At 42.7% G+C, this 21,981-nt stretch overlaps 4 protein-coding genes across 8 annotated transcripts; 3 read left to right on the forward strand and 1 right to left on the reverse strand.

Moving 5' to 3' along the window:
• Window positions 1–164: 164 nt before the first annotated feature.
• On the reverse strand, window positions 165–6,050 carry LOC119229803 (transcriptional repressor CTCF-like). 4 transcript variants are annotated; one of them, XM_037490558.2, is made up of 13 exons: window positions 5,894–6,050; window positions 4,594–4,859; window positions 4,326–4,508; window positions 3,830–4,220; window positions 3,575–3,745; window positions 3,290–3,423; window positions 3,078–3,198; window positions 2,845–2,994; window positions 2,532–2,692; window positions 2,270–2,452; window positions 2,030–2,159; window positions 1,739–1,882; window positions 165–1,569 (listed from the first exon to the last, which is right to left on the reverse strand). In XM_037490558.2, exons 2-13 carry the CDS (start codon window positions 4,837–4,839, stop codon window positions 1,310–1,312), a joined length of 2,274 nt encoding a protein of 757 aa, XP_037346455.2. In that variant the 5' UTR covers window positions 4,840–4,859; window positions 5,894–6,050; the 3' UTR covers window positions 165–1,309. The 4 variants fall into 4 exon arrangements, with proteins under 4 accessions (XP_037346455.2, XP_037346427.2, XP_037346445.2 ...); XM_037490530.2 differs by having other exon boundaries at window positions 165–1,599; XM_037490548.2 differs by lacking the exon at window positions 5,894–6,050 and adding an exon at window positions 5,818–5,834 and having other exon boundaries at window positions 165–1,599.
• A 1,572-nt stretch (window positions 6,051–7,622) lies between these two features.
• LOC119198017 (mucin-2-like) lies at window positions 7,623–12,145 on the forward strand. 2 transcript variants are annotated; one of them, XM_037454827.2, is made up of 8 exons: window positions 7,623–7,843; window positions 8,703–8,806; window positions 8,926–9,382; window positions 9,474–9,566; window positions 9,649–9,685; window positions 9,897–9,968; window positions 10,056–11,408; window positions 11,507–12,145. In XM_037454827.2, exons 1-8 carry the CDS (start codon window positions 7,745–7,747, stop codon window positions 11,788–11,790), a joined length of 2,499 nt encoding a protein of 832 aa, XP_037310724.2. In that variant the 5' UTR covers window positions 7,623–7,744; the 3' UTR covers window positions 11,791–12,145. The 2 variants fall into 2 exon arrangements, with proteins under 2 accessions (XP_037310724.2, XP_037310715.2); XM_037454818.2 differs by having other exon boundaries at window positions 7,625–7,843; window positions 11,504–12,145.
• Window positions 12,146–13,098: 953 nt separating this feature from the next.
• nudt21 (nudix hydrolase 21) lies at window positions 13,099–16,526 on the forward strand. The gene is made up of 6 exons (XM_037490844.2): window positions 13,099–13,297; window positions 13,876–14,076; window positions 14,165–14,228; window positions 14,311–14,400; window positions 14,624–14,699; window positions 14,845–16,526. Exons 1-6 carry the CDS (start codon window positions 13,176–13,178, stop codon window positions 14,994–14,996), a joined length of 705 nt encoding a protein of 234 aa, XP_037346741.1. The 5' UTR covers window positions 13,099–13,175; the 3' UTR covers window positions 14,997–16,526.
• Window positions 16,527–17,121: 595 nt separating this feature from the next.
• ogfod1 (2-oxoglutarate and iron-dependent oxygenase domain containing 1) lies at window positions 17,122–21,419 on the forward strand. Its single transcript, XM_037490820.2, has 13 exons — window positions 17,122–17,398; window positions 17,903–18,048; window positions 18,137–18,183; window positions 19,323–19,423; window positions 19,509–19,625; window positions 19,820–19,911; window positions 20,006–20,134; window positions 20,224–20,337; window positions 20,412–20,491; window positions 20,570–20,808; window positions 20,884–21,012; window positions 21,090–21,148; window positions 21,230–21,419. Exons 1-13 carry the CDS (start codon window positions 17,230–17,232, stop codon window positions 21,395–21,397), a joined length of 1,590 nt encoding a protein of 529 aa, XP_037346717.2. The 5' UTR covers window positions 17,122–17,229; the 3' UTR covers window positions 21,398–21,419.
• The last annotated feature ends 562 nt before the right edge of the window (window positions 21,420–21,981 follow it).

Here is a 21,981-nt window from a genome sequence, read left to right on the forward strand (position 1 = left end):
TGTAGAAGGAAAGAAGTGAATGACCTATGATGGATTTCAGTGGCTGGAAGCCAGGCAGCCTCTGCTCATGAAAATTATTTTTTAGTCATATCACAGAGCTACACAGATATAGAAATTTAAATAAAAATTCTGATATACACACACAGTCACAGAAGAGACATTGATATCAAGTAGTCCATTTAATAAAATAGATTTGCAAGCAAAATACACTGACATTTGATTCCAGCCATTTCTTTCAGGGTTTGACTGTACTTCTAACATGTTAAAATCTTCAAAACGGACTGATTTTAAATATCCATGATCTAACTGCAGAAGCCTCAAACATAAGCGTCAGCTACTTTAGAAGAAAAAAATGGCCATAAAGTCCCAATTCTGTTCTCATATGCCAGTTATTCAAATGTCATTCAAGCTGCTACATAGCATTGCCAATGGTACAAAAGAAACACCAAAAAGAAACATCGACCTAAAGTGGAATGGCTGCAAAACAAAGTTGATTTCTTGAACTCAGTGACAATGTTTGGTACACACAAGTAATCTAAGGGCATTACAGTAGCAAGAAAGAATCATAAAATAAGCAGCCAAATAAGCTTAAAAAAAATTGGATTTAAAAAGAGGAATTACTAAACACAAGCCAAAATAAAAAAGTAACATTTTCTTATGTTAAAAAGGTGGTTGTGATAAACAGCAGTATCATCTTCCTGAAAGTTCTGTGTCAGGGACTTACAACTTTGGCCTAAATGGACTTTCTCCATAACATCAAACTTTAAAAAGGATGCTTTTCATCTCCAACTTTTACTGGAGCAGTTTCCTTTCCAGATAGGATATTGAATGTTGCCTCAAATTACTTTAAAAAAAAAAGTTGTATCATGTCCACATTATGTCTGACTGCTATCTAGTTACAACTTTTACTCACACAGGTGTATAAACGAGTAAAACATAAAAACGGGCTTAGAAAGAGAGGGTTACCAAGATTTATAAAACATGCACCCAGTCTAGATTTAAGGAAGTCTGTCTACCAAGGTAAACATATTTCATGGACTAGAATGTAGAAATGGACTCAATCGGAAGAGTTTTTATGATGTATATAAAAAAGTTCCCTACTACATAACAGCTAAAGATACTGCAGCCAATTACAGCCCACCCCTAAATTCAAATGTACTAAAAAAAAAAAAAAACATTTTTGGGAAGGAAATCCATAATAATCCAACTCTCATCAACACATGATGACAAAGCCAATCTTATATTACAATTAAAAATGAAGACGTGATTATGGATGTATGCGTGTTTACAGGCTCGACTCTCAAATCCATCACCGGTCCATCATGCTTAGGATCATCTCGGGAGTGAGGTCTCCGTTCGGTGGGGCCTCAGACACCTCCGGTGCCGCCCCCTCTTCCTGGGGCAACTCCTCCAGCTGGGTAGTTGACTTCCCTCCACCGACCACCACCTCCTCTACGGCCCCATCATTTGCCTCCTCATGGTCATCGTGATCGACTCCAACCTCCTTCTTCACGATTATGTCATCCACCTCTCCAGTGGCCTCGTCCTCCACACGGATGACGGCGGCCGCTGTTGACAGTTTCAGGTCAGATGTGGGTACTACGAGCCAAAAATATTCATTTTTACATAAAAAGGAGGGGTTGATTTTTGTTGGTCTGAGCGCTGGAAGCTATGTAGTCCATGTGGCTCAGAAGCGTACACAACAACAACCTAAACGCATTGCGGTCGCAAGACTTACTGTTTGGCTTATTCTTTGGGGGCCGTCCACGTTTCCTTTTGACTGGTGGCTCCACGGGGGCCGGTATAGGGACAACTGGTGGGTCCTGTTCCACCTCAAGCTCACTTAGCTCCTCTTCCTCCTCTACCTCATCCAGCTCATCTTCTACAGATCAAAGCAGAGGCACACAAGCAGGTGAAGTAAATCTACATACAAGCAGATTACAGAATAGAACAATCACAACTAAGATGATGAATTGTGCCCTGCTTGGTGGTCTGGCACAAACCTTTAGCGTTACTACGTTTACAATACCTGTGTCATCATCGTCCCTCCTGCTCTGCATCTTCCTCTTCCTGCCCCGACGAGCCTTTTTGGGGGCAGGAGTTCCATTCTCGTCTTCAATCTCACCCGAGCAGTTGTCGGTGTGACGAAGCATGGTGTTCTGTGGAGAGCACATAAACATCAGCACTCATTGCCATTCTGTAAAAAGGCAGGCGTGTGTGGGTTTGGGTGCAACAACACACACTTCTATAAATCAGAACTCAGCCCTACCCTGCGGGTGAACGTCTTGCTGCACTTGCTGCAAACGAAGGCCGTGGGCACAAAGTTGGGATCGTGGTAGCGCTTGAAGTGCATGTCCAGGAGCTGCTTCTGCCTAAAGGTTTTGTCACACTGACTGCAGGCAAATGGCTTCTCCCCAGTGTGTGTACGCTTGTGCATTACCATGTGGCGTTCCTATGAAGCAATACGTCAGAGATAAAGTCATTGAGCATAAAGACAAATTGAGACCATCATCATATTCCACTTGACACACCTGTCTGCAGCAGTAGTCACACTGTTCACACTTGAAGCGTTTCTCATTTTTGTGAGTCTTCTGGTGTTGGATGAGAGCGTAACGCTCGTGAAACACAGCGTCACAGTAACGGCATTTCTTTCCCTTCTCAAGAAACGAGTGCTGCTTCCGCAGGTGAACACCTGAAATAGAAATCAAGAAATTAAAAATCACTTACTTATTGTGTGAACAAAAACAAATGATGCACGCTGTGAAATATGCATCTTAGAAACCTAGTTAACATGGACACACAAACCCATAGCATTTCCTTCAAGTAAAAAAACAAACAACTAACCCAGGTCACTTTTGCGCGCGATGACGGTATCGCAGTGTGGGCAGTGGAACTTGGCCACATTCTCTGTGTGTTTCTGCAGAATATGCATCTTCATGGTGCCGCTCTGTGTGAAGCGCGCATGGCAGATGTAGCACTCGTACGGTTTTTCACCTGCACCAAAGGGGATCGGATTTAGTTAGTGAGGTAGTCGTCTCAAACAAGGAGTAAACCGTCTTGATGAGCAAGTATGTTACCAGAGTGTGTTCTCATGTGCCTCTTCAGCTTGTAAGTGTCTCTGCTAGCATAGCTGCACAGACTGCACTGGAAGGGTCGCTCCCCAGTGTGAGAGCGAATGTGCCTCTTCAACTTACTGACCTACAAATAAAAAAAGAGCAAAGTGGAGCTCAATAATGAGGGTAGATGAAAGCTTAATTGAGTCCTTAACACAGAACGTGTGGTCCCATACCTCCACGCTGCAGTAGTCACACATGGAGCACTTGAAAGGCTTCTCGTGTGTGTGTTTGTAGCGACGGTGACGCACCAGCTCACCGCTGGTCACAAAGGCCATGTCACAATCTGTACACTTGTGTGGTCTAGTGCCTATAGAAAGAAAGAGGGACAAGAGAATGAAGTGACAACACCATCTAACAAATATTTTTTAAATCCGGTTAGTTCGCCAACCAGTCGGTATGAAAATCCGCAGACCACATTATCAGAAACGATAGCAAAATGTTAACATAAAATGCATTACCGGTGTGTGTGTTGAGGTGGTTTCTCAGCAGTGTGACAGTCCTAAACGCCCGTCCACACAAGTGACATTTATGTGGTCGCTCATCTGTGTGGCTCTTCATGTGTCGGTCGAGGTTGGAGCGCCGAGGACAGGTGTAGCTACACAACTCGCACTGGAAGGTCTTCTTCACACCTGAACATGACAGTATACGATTATAAAAAAGAAGCTCCACACAATCCAAAATACATGTTTTATGGCATCATGTATCAAACCAACCTTTTTTCTTGATCTTGGTGGGCTTTGGTGGCTTCATGTTGCCCACAACTTTCTCAGCATTCACTTCGGACAGCATTCCCTCCTGCTGCTCTTCTTCAAAGTCGTACACGGAGACATCCATGTCACGGTTGCCCTCTCCATAGCGCAGGCGGCTCTTTTTTCCTTTCTTCCCTTTATTTCGTAGACTGCTGATGGGCTGATAGTCTGGGTCTTTAGACCATTCTGGGTCTTCTTCTAGAGGCACAGTGGCTTCTACTTCTGCTGGCTCTTCTTCTTCTTCCACCCCATCCTCCTCCTCCTCACCCCTCACCTCTAGAAGCTCCTCGTTGTTTGCTTCCATCTCCTCTTGCTCTACGGTCTCAACTTCACCATTGGCACCCACTTTTACCACCTAAAAGAAATGATGACATATGCATTGTATTGTTACCAGACCTTTTACAACAAAAGTAGTCCACAGACTTTGCAAAATGCAGGGCTGCTCAGAATCGTTCCTTACCTGGAAGCCCTCAGGCAAGGGAAGAGTGTGACAGATAACTGGATCTGCGTCCTTGTTAGCAGTTGATGCATCCACATAGGTGGCTTGGAGCCCCTCAACAGTGGCCCTTGTCACTGGTACCTGCACCAGCTGCAGCTGACCAAGACCTAACGCTGCTCCAGTCTGCTCCTCCATGTTCACCACCTACATGAGAAAATAACATATCAAAACATGGCCAGTAACGTAAAATGGAACCTTAGATTTGAGTGAACTTTATCGCTTGACCAACCTGTAGCGTGATGATCTGTCCCTCATCTCCGCCAGTAACAGTCACTGTGCCGCCGCCCTCCAGCACCTCAGTCTTCATCTGCAGCAGAGTCGGATCAAGAGCGTCCATCACCACCATCCCCATGTCATCGACCACCTCCCCATGTGTAGCTATGACGGCCCCTTGTATCAAGCCCTCTCCACCCTCTGGCTGGACCTTTCCATCAGCAACTTGTGTGGTCTCCATGGCAACAACCTCTCCCTCCATGGCAACTGCCTGTTAACAACCTTAATAAAGAAGACAGAAAGTTAGAAAAGCATACTGTAAAACGATTTGACTCGAACTGCATTTACTTCTATCTGTATTCGGGTGGTTCCAGAAATAGGCATTTGAAAAACAATTATTTTGATGACCCAGATTACATTCTGCTTGCCATAGAGCATTTCCCTTACATTCAGTTTAAAAAAACACTCCCAACCACAAGTCCCTGTGAAGTACAATCGCTCAATCCTAAATATACCAGTCAATACACCATATATATATATATAAATACACCAACAACAGCATTAATTAATAACATGCCTCTGAACACCAAAGAAAACATGAGGACGGACCGCAGAGCACGAGTCAGACTAACTAACAGCTGCAGGTTGGAGCACAACTTAAGTGAACGAAAAGTTGCGAGGAAGCAAACCGCGCGAGTCCAGCAGGTGTAGTGCCCGCAGACGGTAGAGCCGGGGAGCGAGGAACGGGTTTAACTTCAGAAAAGCGGGCGTTTAACGTAAAGTTGACGTTACGTCTTCCTGTGTTGATGAGACAATGATCGCGCTCGATTGCGTTATCGATACTTCGGGGTCACGCGTTCCGCCGTTTCAAAAACGTGCAAACGTTTTTTAAAAAGAACCCATATCAGCCACAATTTCTGCGGTTAAAAAACACACGCATCGTTAAAGATACAAACTATTCCCACGTCCACTCGTGTTGGTTAACACGGGAGGCGCGAGTGCGTCTGAAAACAGGAAACAAAGGGCACGATAAGATGGACGTCGGGCCTGAACAAACTTAAAACAGAAATACTAAGAAATATAACCATCCCTGTGCAAATACCCCACAATATCAGAACGACGACAACGAAATGCTCAATGGAGACACAGAGTTACCGTTTATAGACAGATTTAGTGCGTTTTGGATAACGATAGAGGGAGACAAACACCCCCCGCCAGCCGCCCGGTCGGTAAGCCCTACCGTGACACCTAGAGGCCGGCGACGGCTCCTACAAAAACGTTTCCGTGTTCGGAAGAGAAGCGACAACTTCACTTACTCCCGAAAGCTTCCTCCCTCGGTTATATCGAGCTGGATGTTCGCTGCATGGGGTCGTTCCCCTCCGTCCCGCCGTAAACGTCCGTGCGTCTCTGAGCGTCCGCACTAATAGTTTTCTCCCGCTTAGGGAGAGTGGGCCTTACACAAAATGGCGGCCGGTAACTGCTACTGCGGCTGCGCGTCCACGGCAGCCGAGGGAGTGAAGGGGAGGGGTCGAGCCGAGAAAGGGGGGGTGGGCGCCAGATTTGAATTCCAGAGTGGGCGTGGCCAACGGAGAAATGACGACGTTACCAACTAAACTGAGGGGTTTGTTGATTCGTTTTTTTTGGGGCAGATTACTATTTCCGTGACTTTTGGAACTTCGTCGCATATAAATTGAGTTGACATGTAATTTGGTTGATTTTAGCAATTCATAAAATCTGTCACAAGAGGGCAGTGTGGATGGTGTAAGTTAGGTGTGGTGCAGGTCTAACACATCTCACCTCAATGAATTGTATGGTTTTGTTGCACAATTGTATATGCAGTGTGTTGCCACCAACATTTTGAAAAATAAAACTGATACAAGCTAAAATTGTAATGTTACCATAGATCATTGCTAGTGGAGAAAAGTAAGATGTTGGGCCCTCCTGCTTTGGATGTAAGTTACATATATAACAGTTCTTCTTGGTACGTCTTGGCCCTGGATGTGCTGTCAGATAAATGTAGTAGGTTACAGATTATTTCTTACCTTGTTAAAAATAGGAAGGACGTTTTAATCAAAAGTATTTCTATATAACGCAAATTATAATTCAAACAAAACAAGTAATATATTAAATGTTAAATTTAATTGAACAGGAACACTGTCCGCTATAATCCTATTAAAATCACCAGCATTCTGATTTTGTTACTGCAGTTTAAATTCAAATATTTTGATTTTCCATATTTTATGTGTGAGTGGGAATGTTACAATCTACCTGTACTGCCTACTACCATATGCCTGTTACTGTATCTGCCAGACCAAAATAGCTGATGCCATATTACTCTGCGGGGAAAACCGTGTGTTCAAAAGTGTAAAGAAAGTTATGTAAGAGTTAACCTTCTTAGAAAGGAAACAGTGCTCACAGAAAAACAGAAAAAAAGATGATCTTGATAGAGAAATTGTGCAGATTTGGCAGTCAATCTTTTAATCTTAAACACCTTCTCATATCTACCAAAGCCATGATCCAGTTGAATCAAATAGTTTCAAACTGGCAACTGAGTTGCCTGGTTTAAATATCAAATATTTAAAAAGAATTCCCATGAAACTCCTTTAATATGCACCCAGGGGAGTAGTATAATTAAGACATATACATAGAAAGTTGTGCTTGTGGGTGTAGGCTCATGTTTTATTTAATGGTTTCTGAGCAAATTGTACAGCTCAATACCAAGGCTAGGTACCTAACATTCTCTTTATTTTGTCTGTCACTGAGGAGATGACTTTTTTTGAATTTCAGCATTTCGTTTCCGCATATTAAATAAATTATTAATGTGTTACATAACCCAATAGAACATTCTGTTCATTTTAGATATTTTGGCTGCAGCATCTCTTTGTGTATTTTCTTGTCAAAACCAGGATGCCTGGTTGAAAATAAAATGTCCATTCCTTCATCTCTCTGCCTCTTCTTATTTTATCACCATTATTTTCTCTTGGTTTTCCTCTTGAAGGGGAGGGGTCCAAGAATCTGATGTCAAATCTGTCAGTCTAATCAGCCGGGCCCCTCCTACCTCAGTGGAGGCATTACATACTGCTCCTGCTCGAGCTCTTAGCAACCGTGCCTCAGCAACAGAGCCACGGCAACAGAGCTCCACGGCAACAGCGTGCCGTGTCTCCCCAATGGAGCTGCCGTTGGGCGGACCAGCGCTCAGGCACTACACCCATAGCAGACCGAGACCTCACCGACAGAAACTGAACTATCGTCCCAGCAAACCACAGGTACCGTGAAGGAGGATGGGCGAGGTCTTTTTTTTAAAGATGGAGTGTGAAAAAGGTGGTGTGTGTGTGTGTGTGTGTGTGTGAGGAGAGAAAATGGAAGGGAGGGAATGAAGAGAGATGTAATAGGGTACAGAGGGGAGAGGCAGGGGGAAGGGAAGGATGGAGGGGGTGCGCTGCAAACGATGCTTGGTCCCTGCTTGAATGAGGGAGTCCCATTGTACCGGTCACCGGCTGTTTGATAAGCACACACTTGGCATTTTCTGTGTGTAATAGCATCACGACAATGTACAACAGCAAGCGGCACCTCTGAATGTCTTCCCTTTCTCGCACTAAAAAAAACCCGAATGCCTTTTGATATGTGTGTGATCATCTCCTATTTTCCACTGAGCTGGTGGTGTTGTCATGGAGCCATTAGGCTGTCGACAAACAGTCACTCCCTTGAAGGCAATGGCCAGGGAGACGAAATACAAGCAATTCCCCAGACAGGATATCAGGTATCCAGGACTTCTGCCAAATGTGTGTTCTGGAGTCAACCTTCTGGTTTTTATTGCCATTGTGGCTACAGATCAGGATGATGTAACCAAATACAACTGCGGTTTTAATATCATATTACTACCTACATCCTGCTAAATGAGTTATCTGGCTTTCATTGTGGATGTAAAATCCAGTGACACCGCCCCCAAATTGTACATTACTGAGAAATTGACTCCCATGGGGCTGGTTAGAAGAATCAGATGAAAGATTTAAAACAATATCCACCTATTGAAGAAAAATAAATAATAGTTCCAGAGTGTGTGTGTTTTTTGAAGTTTGTTTGATCCTTGGGGTAAATTTTTTTTCTGTGTCTGTGTGTAATTAGGAGACAATTATTGAGAGTGACAATGAAGTCCTTGAGCTCATGGGGAGAGTGGATGAAGGAGTTGAAGAGTTCTTTACCAAGAGAGTACTTCCTACTGATACACCGTGAGTATCTTCCCAATTACCCTCTTTATGGTCCTTGATGTGTAGCCAACTGCATCGATCAACAACAAATGAATGCATGCAGTATTTGTTTTATATACACTATATTATCCTGAATATAGGGAAAATCAAGATGAGGAATCTATCACAGTGCACGAAGTCGCCCCTGCAAGCTCGGTCCCCTGTGCCCCGCCAACAAAAACCCTCAGGAGGAAGCTTGGTGATTTCTTTACACTCAAAAAGAGACGAGGTCTGAAATCAGAAACCAGCCAGGACGGGCGACCAAAAAAGACCTCCATCGCTGATCTCATCCGCCCGCTCAGGGAAGTCACCAGAGCTGAGAAAGAGAAGGATAAGGACCGCGTCAAGGAACACGACAAGGAAAATGAAAAGGAGAAAGCCAAAGAACATCCTGGTGCTGTTTCTGGAGAGTCGGCTGTTCAGGAGACCCCTGGTGCTCAGCTGAGGGGTGAAGTGGTGCCTCCCCGTCGAGCTCTAAGAGAGGGAAAGTCCCAATCTCTCATTTTGCTGTCTGGATCAGCAGCAGCAGGGACTGCCAATGCAAGAAACACTTCAAAGGTGGGTGCTAGTAGAGTTTTAGTCATATGTGCATTTAGATGAGTCGATTTGTTTTAAGAATCCCTCACTACGCCGCTGTTGCTCATTTCAGAAACAGCTCGAAGGCCAACACAGCTTTGAGCAGAAACTCCATCTTATGCTTCAACGTATTGGAGTTTCCAAAGCCCAGCCAGGGGGGACACAGGTGGGTGAATGTGCACGTCTAACTTTAGAGATGTATGTACTGTAATCTGCAATAGTAATAAATACTTCCTTCGTTCTCGTAGAATCAAGAGGGAGAGATGAAAAAAGCAGAGTCTGAAGGTGTGTCTCTTATCTATCTATTTCTACATTAATGTGATTTAACTGTTTTTTTGCATTGTTAAAATCTTTATTAATCTTTGAAGTTGAGGAATTGTTTTTATTAAAAGGCAAGACTTTTTAACACGGACAACTTTTATCTTATGTCTTTTGGGCTGATAAAATGGCTGTCAATCTATTAAAGTGACATAATAGATAATTAATTGTGCCTTAGGTACTATTATTGACAGCAAACCTGAGCCCCCTCCTACTTTCACAAAACCTCGAACAATGTCTGCGTCCTCAGGTAAAGCTCAAACACTGACCGAACCCTCTCACACAGTATGTCTCTGACGGACTAAATAATTGCAAATACATCATTTTTTTTCTGTAGATACAAGGCATCAAATTCGCCCAAGTGTTTCGGCACACGAGTCAGCTGGGAAACCCGCTTTGCTCCCGAAGCCGGTTATCAAACCGGGTCCGCCCCGCTCAACATCTGGTCGCAACACACCTGAGAATGAATTAGCCCGAATACAGGAAGGGGAGTCAAACACACCCACTAAAGTGAGTCCAGCTGCAGCTTCATCTACGCCTGCTGCTCCCACACTCGATGCCCCCACCACTCCCACTGTACCCACGGTCGCAAAGTCAGTCACCGACTCAACCCCAAGTACAAGTACTGTTCCTCTCTCTGATACGGATATGGGCACCAACTCTGTTGACCCCAGTGTAGCAGCTACAACCCCCACCAATGTAACAGAGCCTGACAGCAAGCCTCCTGTCCTTGAAGCTAATAGTACTACCCCTGAACTGCCCACCTCCACCTTTCCAACAACCCTTTCAAACACTACTACACCCACGGAGCCCCCCGCCACTGTTTCTGTCACTTACGCCTCCTCCGAGTCCATTGCCCCAAGTCTCTCTGTCGCTTCCACGCTGGAGACAATTTCTGCTCCCGGCCATGAAAGTTCAGTTCCCACACTGGCAACAAATCTGTCAACTAAATTGACTTTCCCAAAGTCAAATGGTGTCGTCCTGGTCGACGCTGCTCCTGATGCTTGTGGTGATGCAGCTATTTCTGCCATCACTACAGCTTCGTCACCCTCCACCAGCATATCAGAGATGCCCCCATGCGTGTCTTCCACCGCCACCTCAGTTACTGAAGGTCGTAAGGATGCCACTTCAGTCTCATCCTCCGTAACATTGGTCACTGAAACAACATCTCCACCCCCGAACTCAAGTCCTTACATTACAACTGTGGTTTCACCTGTCGCCTCCATTACTTCCTCCTCCATTCTGACCCCTTCTGCCCTTCCTACAAACATCTCCACCTCTTCCATCACAATCACAAGCCCTGCATCCACCGACTGCTTGAACTCTCTCTCTACATCCACCATTCCTCACCCAGCCTCTCCTAGCCCTGCTGAAATCTCTGTTCCTTCCACTTCATCCAGTGAAACAAACCCCACTGACACCACCTCCACCGCCACAAGTTTATACCGCGCAGACACCACTTCCACCACCAGTTCAGCTAATGCTGCTGCAATTTGCTCCCCACTTATGACTGACGCAGACCCGCTGTTTACCTACGACGCAAACACCACTCTCACACCAACTGTTGATAACTTGAGTGCTGCTGCTCACCATTTGACGAGTCCAGCCATTTCTAGTGATAATACCAATCAAGATTTGCAGACATCTCCTGAAGAAAGACCCAGTGTAGAACCTGCAGAAAATGGCACAGGTAAACTTTGACTTCTGTGAGTACGCCTTGTATGTAATGCTTTGCCTTAACATCCATGTTAAATGCAGTTGTTTGTGGTTTATGTCTCTCAACAGCAGATGAGAAGCTTAAGATGGTTCAAAAGACCAAGCAAAGTGAGATGAATGAGTGCAAGAAAGTTGTCGACGGCGGGAAGGAAAACAAAAACAAAGACGAAATAGTCGCTCTCACTGCCAACACTGAAGTTATGCTACAGGAAGAGCAGGACGAAAGTGTGACACCTGAAGAAGACATAATAAAATCAGAAGTTGGAATGGTGGAACCTGCATCAGGAAAAGATGGTGAGCTGTGCAGGAACAAGGAGGAGATAGATGGTCAAAAACAAGATCAGGGTGAGGAGTAACTAAAATGTTTTAACTTGCTGAACACGGGACCAACTACTGTGACGGTGCAGGAGAGGCAACAGTTAAGGTTAAGGGGGGGGGGGGAGATGATCCATGGCACTTTCTACAGGGACCACCACATTGCAGCAGGACACCACAAAGGGTGCGCCACTGGACCAAATGACTGAGATCCCCTTGGTGTGATGTAATCAACAATTCCAGCAGTGTCTTTGTCCTTTTTTAACTTATGTTCAAATTTTTTGCATTGCACGTATGATTATGTACCATAAGAAAAGTACTGTGGTAAAATACACCATGTTTACAATAGATGGATAAGAGACATATGAATATTAAATGGAATATTGAATTAACAGATCCTTTGCCCTTTTTTGAGTGAATATATTAATTCTAAGAAATTCATTTTTTTTCTTACAGGAAAATCTTCACTCAAGGTACACTTGCTTGCTAATTTGGGAGCCCATGGTCTTCTTTGGTTGCCATGGAGATATCTCAGTTGTTATCACAGTTGGTTATATCATTGCCACCGTTCAATAATGGTATTTGGTGCCAGAGAAGCGTGAGCAAACTCCATCTGCTAAGGAGGACTATATGCAAGACCTTGAGTGAAGGTTTTTTGTCTGTTGCAAAGCTCAAGAATGAACCTCACGATGACATTAATTTAAGCCTCTTTGGATTGGAAATGTTAATACATTTTATTTATTCTAATATCAACTTACGTAAATTTGCAATGGACCAGGTAGAATATGCACAAATGCTCAAATAACATCGGAAATGATTTTTATCCAAATTAATTTTTCAGTTATCAGCCAGTCAAATCCTTCCAAAAAGAGTTGCATATTTCCTATTCAGGCTATAGCCCGTATACATTATTTAACTTGTGTGTTTGATGTTGTTCTTAAATTGTTCTTTAATAATTTAATCTTCTTCTGGGTTCAAGTATTAAAGAGACATACCTGTTGTAGATGAGAGGCCAACACCCTGGCAAATGAAAACCTTCTGGCATGACAGTGAATTAAAGCACAGGGAGTTTTATTTTAGGTGCCATTGATTTATAAAGACAAAAAACAGGCACTTTTCTTATAAAACCCTCAATTTACACCAAAAACACGCATCATACATTTAAGCCGTTTGATCAAACGCGGACCATCCACACCAGCAGGGGTCGCTGGCGCAGACACCCTCCAGAAAAACGCACTTCCCCCGGAAAAGGGAGGACCGACGAGGGAAACGACGGCCGAGGGAGAAACCCGTTCGCAGAGATAGTCCACACAAGTGTGAACAGTCTCTTCGGCTATTCAGATAATCCCCCCGCTCGTTGCGAAACAACACCGCCACCGGAGTTTCATTCGCCGGAGGATCGAGCCTCGCCGCGCACGCCTCAGAGATGTCGGTCGCGCCTCCCAGCCGCTCGGCCGCCGGCTGGCCGCGCGGCGGAGCCGTTCAGTTCGGGAACAAATACATCAGCGGGCCTGCGAAGGCGCTCTCCCTGGAGAGGACCATCAACCTGTGAGTCCGCGCGTGTGTTAAATACACGCATCGCGTCGGTGGATAAAAGGGGCGCCCGTTCAGTTAGTTGACGAAGACCGACGGTGTGGCCTCGCCACCTTCATCATTTTTTTGTTAGTGGAGGGGGCGGGAATGTTTTTTTGCGACACGGATACGGATCACGTCAAACGATAGACAATGCATCGGCGAACCAGTTCGATGCTCTCCAAGAATTTCTCAGGAATTTTGCTTTTAAATATACATTTATGATTAAAAAAAATACCCCACACCTTTTAGCTTCTCCCATGGGAATGTATGCTGGTTTCATTTGTTTTCTATTATATGAAACTTTCTTTTCTTTCTAGTCCGCTGGTCAATAAACTCAAGCAGTCCTTGGCTTCGTGAATTTTGTTTTTTTTATTTGCATTCTATTGAGTTGCTATTTTTCACCGTTTAAAGCGAAAATTAATTGGTCAATAGATGGTAGAATCAAATTTAAGTAATTGTTTTTTGCAGGCCTAGAACATTGAAGAGTATACCCCCCAACACCATATTGAATTCTGATCCACATGTTTAATATGTGTGTGTGTGTACTCCAGGTACCCTCTAACCAACTACACATTTGGAACCAAGGAGCCTCTGTACGAGAAGGACAGCTCTGTGGCGGCCCGGTTCCAGCGGATGCGTGAAGAGTTTGATAAAATGGGAATGCGGAGGACAGTGGAGGGTGTCCTCATTGTCCATGAACACCGGCTGCCTCACGTGTTGCTGCTGCAGCTGGGCACCACTTTCTTCAAACTGTGAGTAGTTGATGTTCACAGGCTCCTTTGGGAAGCAGTGGAAGCGTTTTTCTTTTTACCGAACTAATGGTTTGCTTCCATCCTGCAGGCCCGGTGGAGAGTTGAGTCCTGGAGAAGATGAGGTGGAGGGTCTGAAACGCCTGATGACCGAGGTGGCTACATCACAGTTGTGAAGCTTCTTGGTGCCGTGGGGATTGTGGAGTTTACACATGTTCATTTTTGTTTTGACGTTAGATCCTTGGAAGGCAAGATGGCGTGAAGCAAGACTGGGTTATTGACGACTGTATCGGCAACTGGTGGCGTCCAAACTTTGAGCCTCCACAGGTTAGTGGAGGTCAATTAATTGAATAAACCATTTTTGTATGTTATTTGCAATATTTCAATGGAAAGCAGTGTGGTATTAACAAATGGGAGGTGATTAAGCCATTTCATTCATTCAGGTGGAAACCTCGAAATGCATTTCGAATTGAAAGCTGATGTTGTTTAAGTCACAATGTAGCTTATATCTGCACTGAAGTGAACTGATTCAATGATGTTTGTCTTGCAGTATCCGTATATTCCAGCTCACATCACCAAACCCAAGGAGCATAAGAAGCTATTCCTGGTTCAGTTGCAGGAAAAAGGTCAGTATATAACGGCATTACTTGTGAAATGATTGCCTGTTTACATTGATTTTTAGTAAAAAATAAATGTAGAAGAGACATGTGGATAAATGTTGCTTTGTGCCATTGGTTCTTGTTTGGAAACCTGTGATTTGTGTTTCTACAGCGCTGTTTGCTGTCCCCAAGAACTATAAACTGGTGGCAGCACCTTTGTTTGAACTGTATGACAACGCTCCTGGATATGGACCAATCATTTCCAGTCTTCCGCAGCTTTTGAGCAGGTATAGTTTATGTCATTGTGGAACTAGCCTGAATTGAACTGAAACCCTTGTATTTTTCTTTTTTCTTTTCTTTTTTGACTGTCATTAGCTTAATTATAAACAGTGGGATTGAAATCACAAGAACTGTCCGTACCAAGGATTTGCTATGTACAACCGCTGACAAAATCTGTATACCCTGTAACTTTTCTAACAAATCAATCGGCTTGTATTGTTCATGTTTTGAAATGTAACATAATAAACATTTGTATCAACACCAAATAACAGTGAAAGCACATTGGTTTAAAGACGTTTATATTTGCAAAGTTTCGAAGGCTGCAGATAAAGATAAAAAACACATGAAGTTCAGTATGCAGGAGTATGTCAATTTTATCCACATTGCATGCCCTTCCAATGGCCCAGTCACACATTCAGGTGTGAGTTTTTGAGACATTTTGAATTTAAATGACCTAAAACGGTCTTATTGTAAAGACATATTTTTATATATATATATTGCAAAGAATGATAAAATGAGGCTGGAGTAATACTTCAGAGTAGGCAACCCCTCCTAATTCTTAGTTAAAGGGCCAGTGTGTAGCATTTTGCAGATATATTAGTAGAAATAATGTTTCTGTTGTGTATCATTACTTCAAACTAAGACTTTTTTTTTGGGCTCGAAATGAGCACTTGAAGGATGCCGGTCCTCTTCGCGGAATCCGTGTTTCTATAGTAGCCCTGAACAGATAAACCAAACACTGGTATTTTTAAGTTGCCCGAAAGCAAACCGTAGTTCTCTTAAACATTCAAATTGGGCGCTCTTGAGCCAGCAAATGCAAATCCAGGTACCACCAGCAGACGTCTGACTTTGGTTCTCCTAAAGTAGAGTGATTTGGTAAGGGTGAGTAATCGCAAACCATGTTAACACAGTTTAGCATTCAGTGGCTCACGTTACTTCAGTCTACCACTAAATCCTACACACTGTCCTTTTTAAAGGTGTCCTATAGAGGTTTTCATTGACCAACACATTTTGTATCATTAAGATCAAACAAATGTATTGCATACATGTTTGTTTTGAGTATTTTAAATATGGTGTTTACATTAATCTCACACATGTTACCAGTATTTTGCCATCATAGTTCTGGCCAACTCATAAAAATGAAGACACTAAAAATGAAATAATTGTAAAAGACAACTGCCGTTATTGTGTAAATGATCTCTTAACATTAACTGAATCTTTAATAATTATCTTTTTATAGGTTCAACTTCATTTACGACTAACTTGAGTGAACAGAAGTACGTCTGGCTGTCTCTGTGAGTGCAGTCCTGTGTGAATGAAGATGAGACAATGTGGAGAAAAAAAATACATCTCATCTTTAGCTAATCTTTCAAAAGAAAAGCTTTTCATGCAAGACATATGGACAATTAACAGGGATGTTTATACTATTGGAAGATAATGAAAATGTAATCAGTCTTTTTTTTACATTGAGAAACTGCATGTTTTGTAGAATACAAGTCTGTAGTACCGTAAATAATCAGATTTTATGTTCAAGGCCAATGTTGATTAAACAAACTACATCCTTGCGGTGTCCTGTTCGTTTTATCATGTAACGATGCTGTTTTTCATTTTAATAATTTATAAATGTTTTCATATAGGTTTTGCTTTTTTATTTATATTGCCATCAAGTGAACGTGTAAAGATATTTGAGTACAAGTCACTACAAGGGGGTTGCTTACTCGACACTGGTGTAAAATCAATAAACGGGACATTTATTAAATAATAGCTGCAAGTAGGAGACAGAATTGACACATACAAGTCATGCATCAAGGCTACTCAAAGATCTTCTCTGCGCTGAAATATATAGTTGGAAGATATACAAACATACTAATACAATATGGGCACTAGGCAAAATCCAGGTGCTGTTGGATGTAGACCCTCTTCTACACAATATTATCTGTATAAAAAATAAGAATCTAAAAGAGTAATAACAATATAACTCCTACCCTATATAACGTTACCGTAAGGTAGTAAATAAAATGACAATCGTTACTTAGAGAAAAATATATATTTAGTATATTCAAGGCTTCCGGGTTTTCAGAAAAATAACAATTAACAAGAAAGTATTACCCTTTAGTTCCCAGTAGTGCCCGCGAGTCTAAATGCATGACAAAAATGTCCTCTTTTCCAAAACGTCATTTCCCCGCGTCGCCGCAGACACGTCATCCACACGCGTCACTAGTCTGAATGCACTGTCAAGCTGCGTGTTTACCTGCTTGAATCCCAGCAGATCTCCACAATGGCGTCCAGACGACGGGCGGCTGACAGCCTGAAAACTGACCAGAAGAAGAAAAGGAAGAACAAGACGACGTGTGAGGAAACCGCTGAGCTCTGTTCCCTCGTAGAAGACGAGCAGGTGAAGAGGAGCGTGCAGGAAGCGTGGAGCCAGAGGACTTCCCACAGCCACGGTGAGGCAGCAGCGAAACACCGACTTTATAAAGTCATGTTTCTACATTACAAAACAAATACACTTGACACGGGAGAAGTGCTGCACTGACAAGACCCGCCAGGTTGAACTGCTTAATGATCTTCAGCTGCACATTTTATTATTGTTTTTTATATTTAAAGACCATCCCGCTTGATTTCTAAACGACAGTATTTACCGCCAGAGAGAGAGAGAGAGGGATGACTAAGTAGAGACATTTCTCCTCCCGGTTCTTTTGGTATTATTTCATGCATCTGGTTGATTTCGATTATATTTTCCTTCCGATAGAGATGTGCATTGTGGAAAAAGTATATATTATATTATTAAATAATATTTGGTTTCAGTTAGATTTATTGACTGTCGCTTTATTAAAAAACTTGTTTACCAGAGCTTTTCCACAAGTAGCAATGACTTATTTGTCCACATAATAATTAGACAAATAATAAACTCACGGGTTTAAATAAGATCTTTTGTTAATTATGTGAAGGAGACCTGGAGTTGGACTGCCACCCTTTCCCTCACTGCATCATCAAGAACTTCCTTGGCAGCGAGACCTTCGTGGAGAACTTGCAAAGAGAACTGATGGATCTCAACTTCCATGAGAAGTCAAATGATTTATACAAATTTAAACAGGTCTTCATAAGCTGACTTTCTAACTGATTTATTCCTGTTTTTTGTGTCATTATCTTAACATCTTCACTCTGTTCATGCTCCCACACAGTCAGACGACTTGAAGAAGAGAACAGAGCCACATATCTCGGGGCTGAGGTAAAAAAACAACAACTTGTGTTCGGTGTACTTTGATTATTAATGTATTGTTATACACTGTGAAAGTGTGGCTAATTGTTGGTCTCGCTGAGTCAAGTGTTCTTTGAGAAGAGGAAGATTTTTTTGTCATTATGCTAACAACTTGCTTTTATTCCTATTCTTGCTACAGGTCAAGAGTTCCTAATCACACATGACCTAAACCCATTGACTCAATCAAGTTGTTGTGTTAGTGTCCATTATATCTTGGTTTTGACTCTGTGTTCTATCGCAAAAGGAAAAACATCCAATTTGATTGTCCATTTGAGTGATCTCTTATTTCATACCTGACAAAAGTGAGCAGGCTCAATACAAACAGAAAAGGCAAAAATTGTTTTTTGTCTTCAGTATTTGTCTGCGTTGTTAAGTGTAACGTTTTTAAAACAAGTTTTTTTCTGTAAATTAGGAATTTTGTAACCGTAATGCTGATGTTGGCCCAGTGGTTGGAGACAAGTTTATCTGCTCCACCAGGTGGGGCCAATATCACATCTGCCTCCTAATGAATGTGTCTTCATTCAGCCTATTTATTCTGACTGCATTAACATGAAGCATGGGAGGACTGTGCTGGGAGCTCAGTGGGAAATGCACTGAGCTCACCTGGTGATAATTATTAAAAGCGGAAGGACCTTTTCTTACTTCCAAAGGGTTGTTGACTAGCAGCATAAATCTTGTGGCCTTCAAAGCAATTACAAAGTATAATGTTATTGTTGAATTATGGAGCAGCAAAAACTGTTTAAACATCTAGGTGGATGAATCAAAACGCTATGAGCTGGGTGTCAAATATCAATCTTAGACAACCCCTCTGAGACTTAACATTACCGGGAAGTAATATACAAATCTTTCTTTTAAAAAAAGACGTGTAGTTATTCTATAACAACTATGACACACAGGGTTTATGCACACACAATAACAGCCTCCTCTTGTGAACATCCATTATTTATGTCACAACAAAATGTCACGGTAGGGTTGAGCGGTCCATCAATCTGTCTGTGTGGAGATGCTGTTAAAAAACCTTCGAGTTTATACAAGAGGAAAGGGTCAACCAGATTGTTTTTTTCAATACCAAACCGGATTGCACCATAAATGCTTTTCTTGTGCCACAGAGCTGCACTGTTTGGGCGTTTCCGCTCCTGGCTCGGACAAGTGTTGCAGGTTGAACTGGAGCCCATAGTGGATATTTCTTGTGCCAAATATGAATACACCGGTGAGCTTTGTTTCAGGTTAATTTAGGTTAAAAATAGGAATCCTTTCCTCTTCCTTGCAGATGTTAAGTTCTCTTTTTTTTGTAGACATTCTTTTGTGTCATGATGATGAATTGGAGGAGAGGCGTGTTGCTTTTATCCTGTATCTCGTGCCTCCGTGGCAGAGCAGTGACGGGGGAACCCTTGATCTCTACACAACAGACAGTGAGTGTCCCACTCTGTGTGTGTGTGTGTGTGTGTGTGTGTGTGTGTGTGTGTGTGTGTGTGTGTGTGTGTGTGTGTGTGTGTGTGTGTGTGTGTGTGTGTGTGTGTGTGTGTGTGTGTGTGTGTGTGTGTGTGTGTGTGAATTTCTGTGTTTTTTTTAATGATTCTTATGTAATTTCCATCTCTGTCATCAGGTAATTTCCAACCACAGAGTATAGTGAAGTCTCTTGTGCCCTCATTGAACACGCTCGTCCTCTTTGAAGTTTCTCCGGTCTCCTTTCATCAAGTAAGAGAAGTCGCTCCCACCTTTTTTACTCTCACTGTAGCACTGAAGAAATGGCTGTGATTGCAGATCAACAAGATGCCTTTCGTTTGTCCAGGTGTCAGAGGTTTTGACACAGGACAAGTGTCGCTTGTCTCTGAGCGGCTGGTTTCACGGGCCACCATTGGAGCGCCCTCCTCGCCACAGAGAGCCCGCTGTCTTACGAAGCCCACACTTACCTAGAGATGTGAGTGACGTTGAATGACAAACTATTCCTTTAACAGACAGCCTATGTTCCTGCTGACATGTGTTTGTTGTTTTTTGTATTCATGACAGGAAACATTGCTGCTGGAGTGGGTCAACCCAGTGTACATGGACTTAGCCTACCAAGAGCAGATCCAGCAGGAATTTGAGGACAGCTCTGAAATTCAGCTCAAAGATTTTCTCAAGGTATCTTCTCACTTGTTCTTTTCTTCCTTCGACGTAACCACCTGTTTCTGTCGGTTGATAGTGTTTGTCTTCAGGAAGAGAAGTTCAGGGAGGTGAAAGAAGCACTGCGACTCAGCCAGATTGAGTGGGCAAAGAGAGGACCCCCTAACAAGAGGTACGACATGTTTCTGACATTATTAAAGAGCATGTTTTAAGACTTGAGATTACAGATCCTGTATTTATACCCATTTAGATGCTATGAAGTGGCCTCCCTGGATACACTGCCCCAGTGTGTGAGTGCATGTTGGGAGCTGCTTTGTTCAGAAGCTTTCTTCCTGCTTCTTTCCAACTACACCGGCCTTCGATTGCATTACCTGTGTCCTGCGGATGATGACAGTGACACTGAAGATGAAGAGAGCAAGGATGTACGGAACGCAGAGGCCACAGGGTCTTTGACTGAATCCCCATCAGCAAATGAGAGCAGAGCGAAAGGTGTGTGTGTCCTCCCTTAGTCACAAGACTTTGCGGCTGTTGATGTGTGTGTGTTGACCTTTTTGTTTGCTTTAGAGCTGAGCACACCTGTGCATTGTGGTGAACTACGTCGATGGTCTCATGGCGGCTACACTCTGCTGCACGATGCAGAAGCAGCACGTGCAGAGTACGCTTTGGACCTTGTTTTACCTTTTTGCGGTGCCGGTGAGTGAGTATGCACGCACACATGCACGCACTTATTCATTCACAACTATTGACTTTTACAAAATGTTCTTTTATAGACTGGCAGTCAGAGTTTGGGGGCTTTACTTGTTATGTTGCTAATGAAGAGGATGAGGAGGTGAGTCTTGATTACAGTAATGGAATTGTGTGTTGGCAATACTTAATTATTGTCATCACTTTTGTTTCTTCCTCTTTGCAGCTACTGACAGTGTATCCGGAGGATAATTCCCTCGCCCTCGTCTACAGAGACAAAGAAACCCTCAAATTTGTTAAGCATATCAACCACAGAAGCTTGTCCGATTCTGCTAACGCTAACAGTTCTACCTGCGGAGCATTTTATGACTTTTCCTTTGTGTATTATGAATAAATATGTCTATTGATATAAAATATCTTGCCATGGTGGTTCTCTTTTTTTCCTAAAAGGATGCTGCTCATTTAAGGACAGAATACAAGCACTCCCAGATGCTGCCTGGGTTTTTGGGAGCGCACCACACTAGTTACTTTTGAAAATGTAAACCATTTTCAAATTCTCAGTCCCCTAAAGTTGCTGGAGTCTTTCAGTCAAGTTAGATTAGATCAGATTACAGTTCTTTTTAGTATTCATTTTATGAAAACTACAAATATAAGATTTTAGTGAAATTAGCGCTGCAACATTTTTTTGTAAATAAAGTATTGGATCATCTAAAAAGCGTATTCGATTTTCTGTGTATTCTTGTTATTCATTTTTGTCACTTGCTATGCGTTGCCTTGTAATGTATTTTTTTAGCAGCTGTTAAGACAGACGCAAACAACCAAAGTAACAAGTTCTGCACTTCAGACACCAAAATACAAACATTCATTGGTGGAGAATAACAGTATTGTTTTTTAAATTGACAGTTTTTATGAATCTGATACTCAGACCAAAGTCTGTCCCTATCTGTAGCTTCCCTGATTACTTTAACTCAGTTATTG

Source organism: Pungitius pungitius, chromosome 4, assembly GCF_949316345.1.
Source record: "Pungitius pungitius chromosome 4, fPunPun2.1, whole genome shotgun sequence".
Lineage (NCBI taxonomy): Eukaryota > Metazoa > Chordata > Actinopteri > Perciformes > Gasterosteidae > Pungitius > Pungitius pungitius.

Bases quoted from the DNA above. Each gene is read 5' to 3' on its own strand.
- LOC119198017 (XM_037454818.2), top strand. From the start codon at position 7,745: ATGGAGCTGCCGTTGGGCGGACCAGCGCTCAGGCACTACACCCATAGC. The intron at 8,807-8,925 runs GTGAGTATCTTC...TCCTGAATATAG, and splicing joins GTACTTCCTACTGATACACC to GGAAAATCAAGATGAGGAAT. The intron at 9,567-9,648 runs GTGGGTGAATGT...TCGTTCTCGTAG, and splicing joins CCCAGCCAGGGGGGACACAG to AATCAAGAGGGAGAGATGAA.
- ogfod1 (XM_037490820.2), top strand. From the start codon at position 17,230: ATGGCGTCCAGACGACGGGCGGCTGACAGCCTGAAAACTGACCAGAAG. The intron at 18,049-18,136 runs GTCTTCATAAGC...GCTCCCACACAG, and splicing joins ATTTATACAAATTTAAACAG to TCAGACGACTTGAAGAAGAG. The intron at 20,809-20,883 runs GTGTGTGTGTCC...TGTTTGCTTTAG, and splicing joins AAATGAGAGCAGAGCGAAAG to AGCTGAGCACACCTGTGCAT.
- LOC119229803 (XM_037490530.2), bottom strand. From the start codon at position 4,839: ATGGAGGGAGAGGTTGTTGCCATGGAGACCACACAAGTTGCTGATGGA. The intron at 3,746-3,829 runs GTTGGTTTGATA...TGTCATGTTCAG, and splicing joins CACCAAGATCAAGAAAAAAG to GTGTGAAGAAGACCTTCCAG. The intron at 1,600-1,738 runs GTAAGTCTTGCG...TTTGGCTCGTAG, and splicing joins CCCAAAGAATAAGCCAAACA to TACCCACATCTGACCTGAAA.
- nudt21 (XM_037490844.2), top strand. From the start codon at position 13,176: ATGTCGGTCGCGCCTCCCAGCCGCTCGGCCGCCGGCTGGCCGCGCGGC. The intron at 13,298-13,875 runs GTGAGTCCGCGC...TGTGTACTCCAG, and splicing joins CTGGAGAGGACCATCAACCT to GTACCCTCTAACCAACTACA. The intron at 14,229-14,310 runs GTGGCTACATCA...TTTTGACGTTAG, and splicing joins TGAAACGCCTGATGACCGAG to ATCCTTGGAAGGCAAGATGG.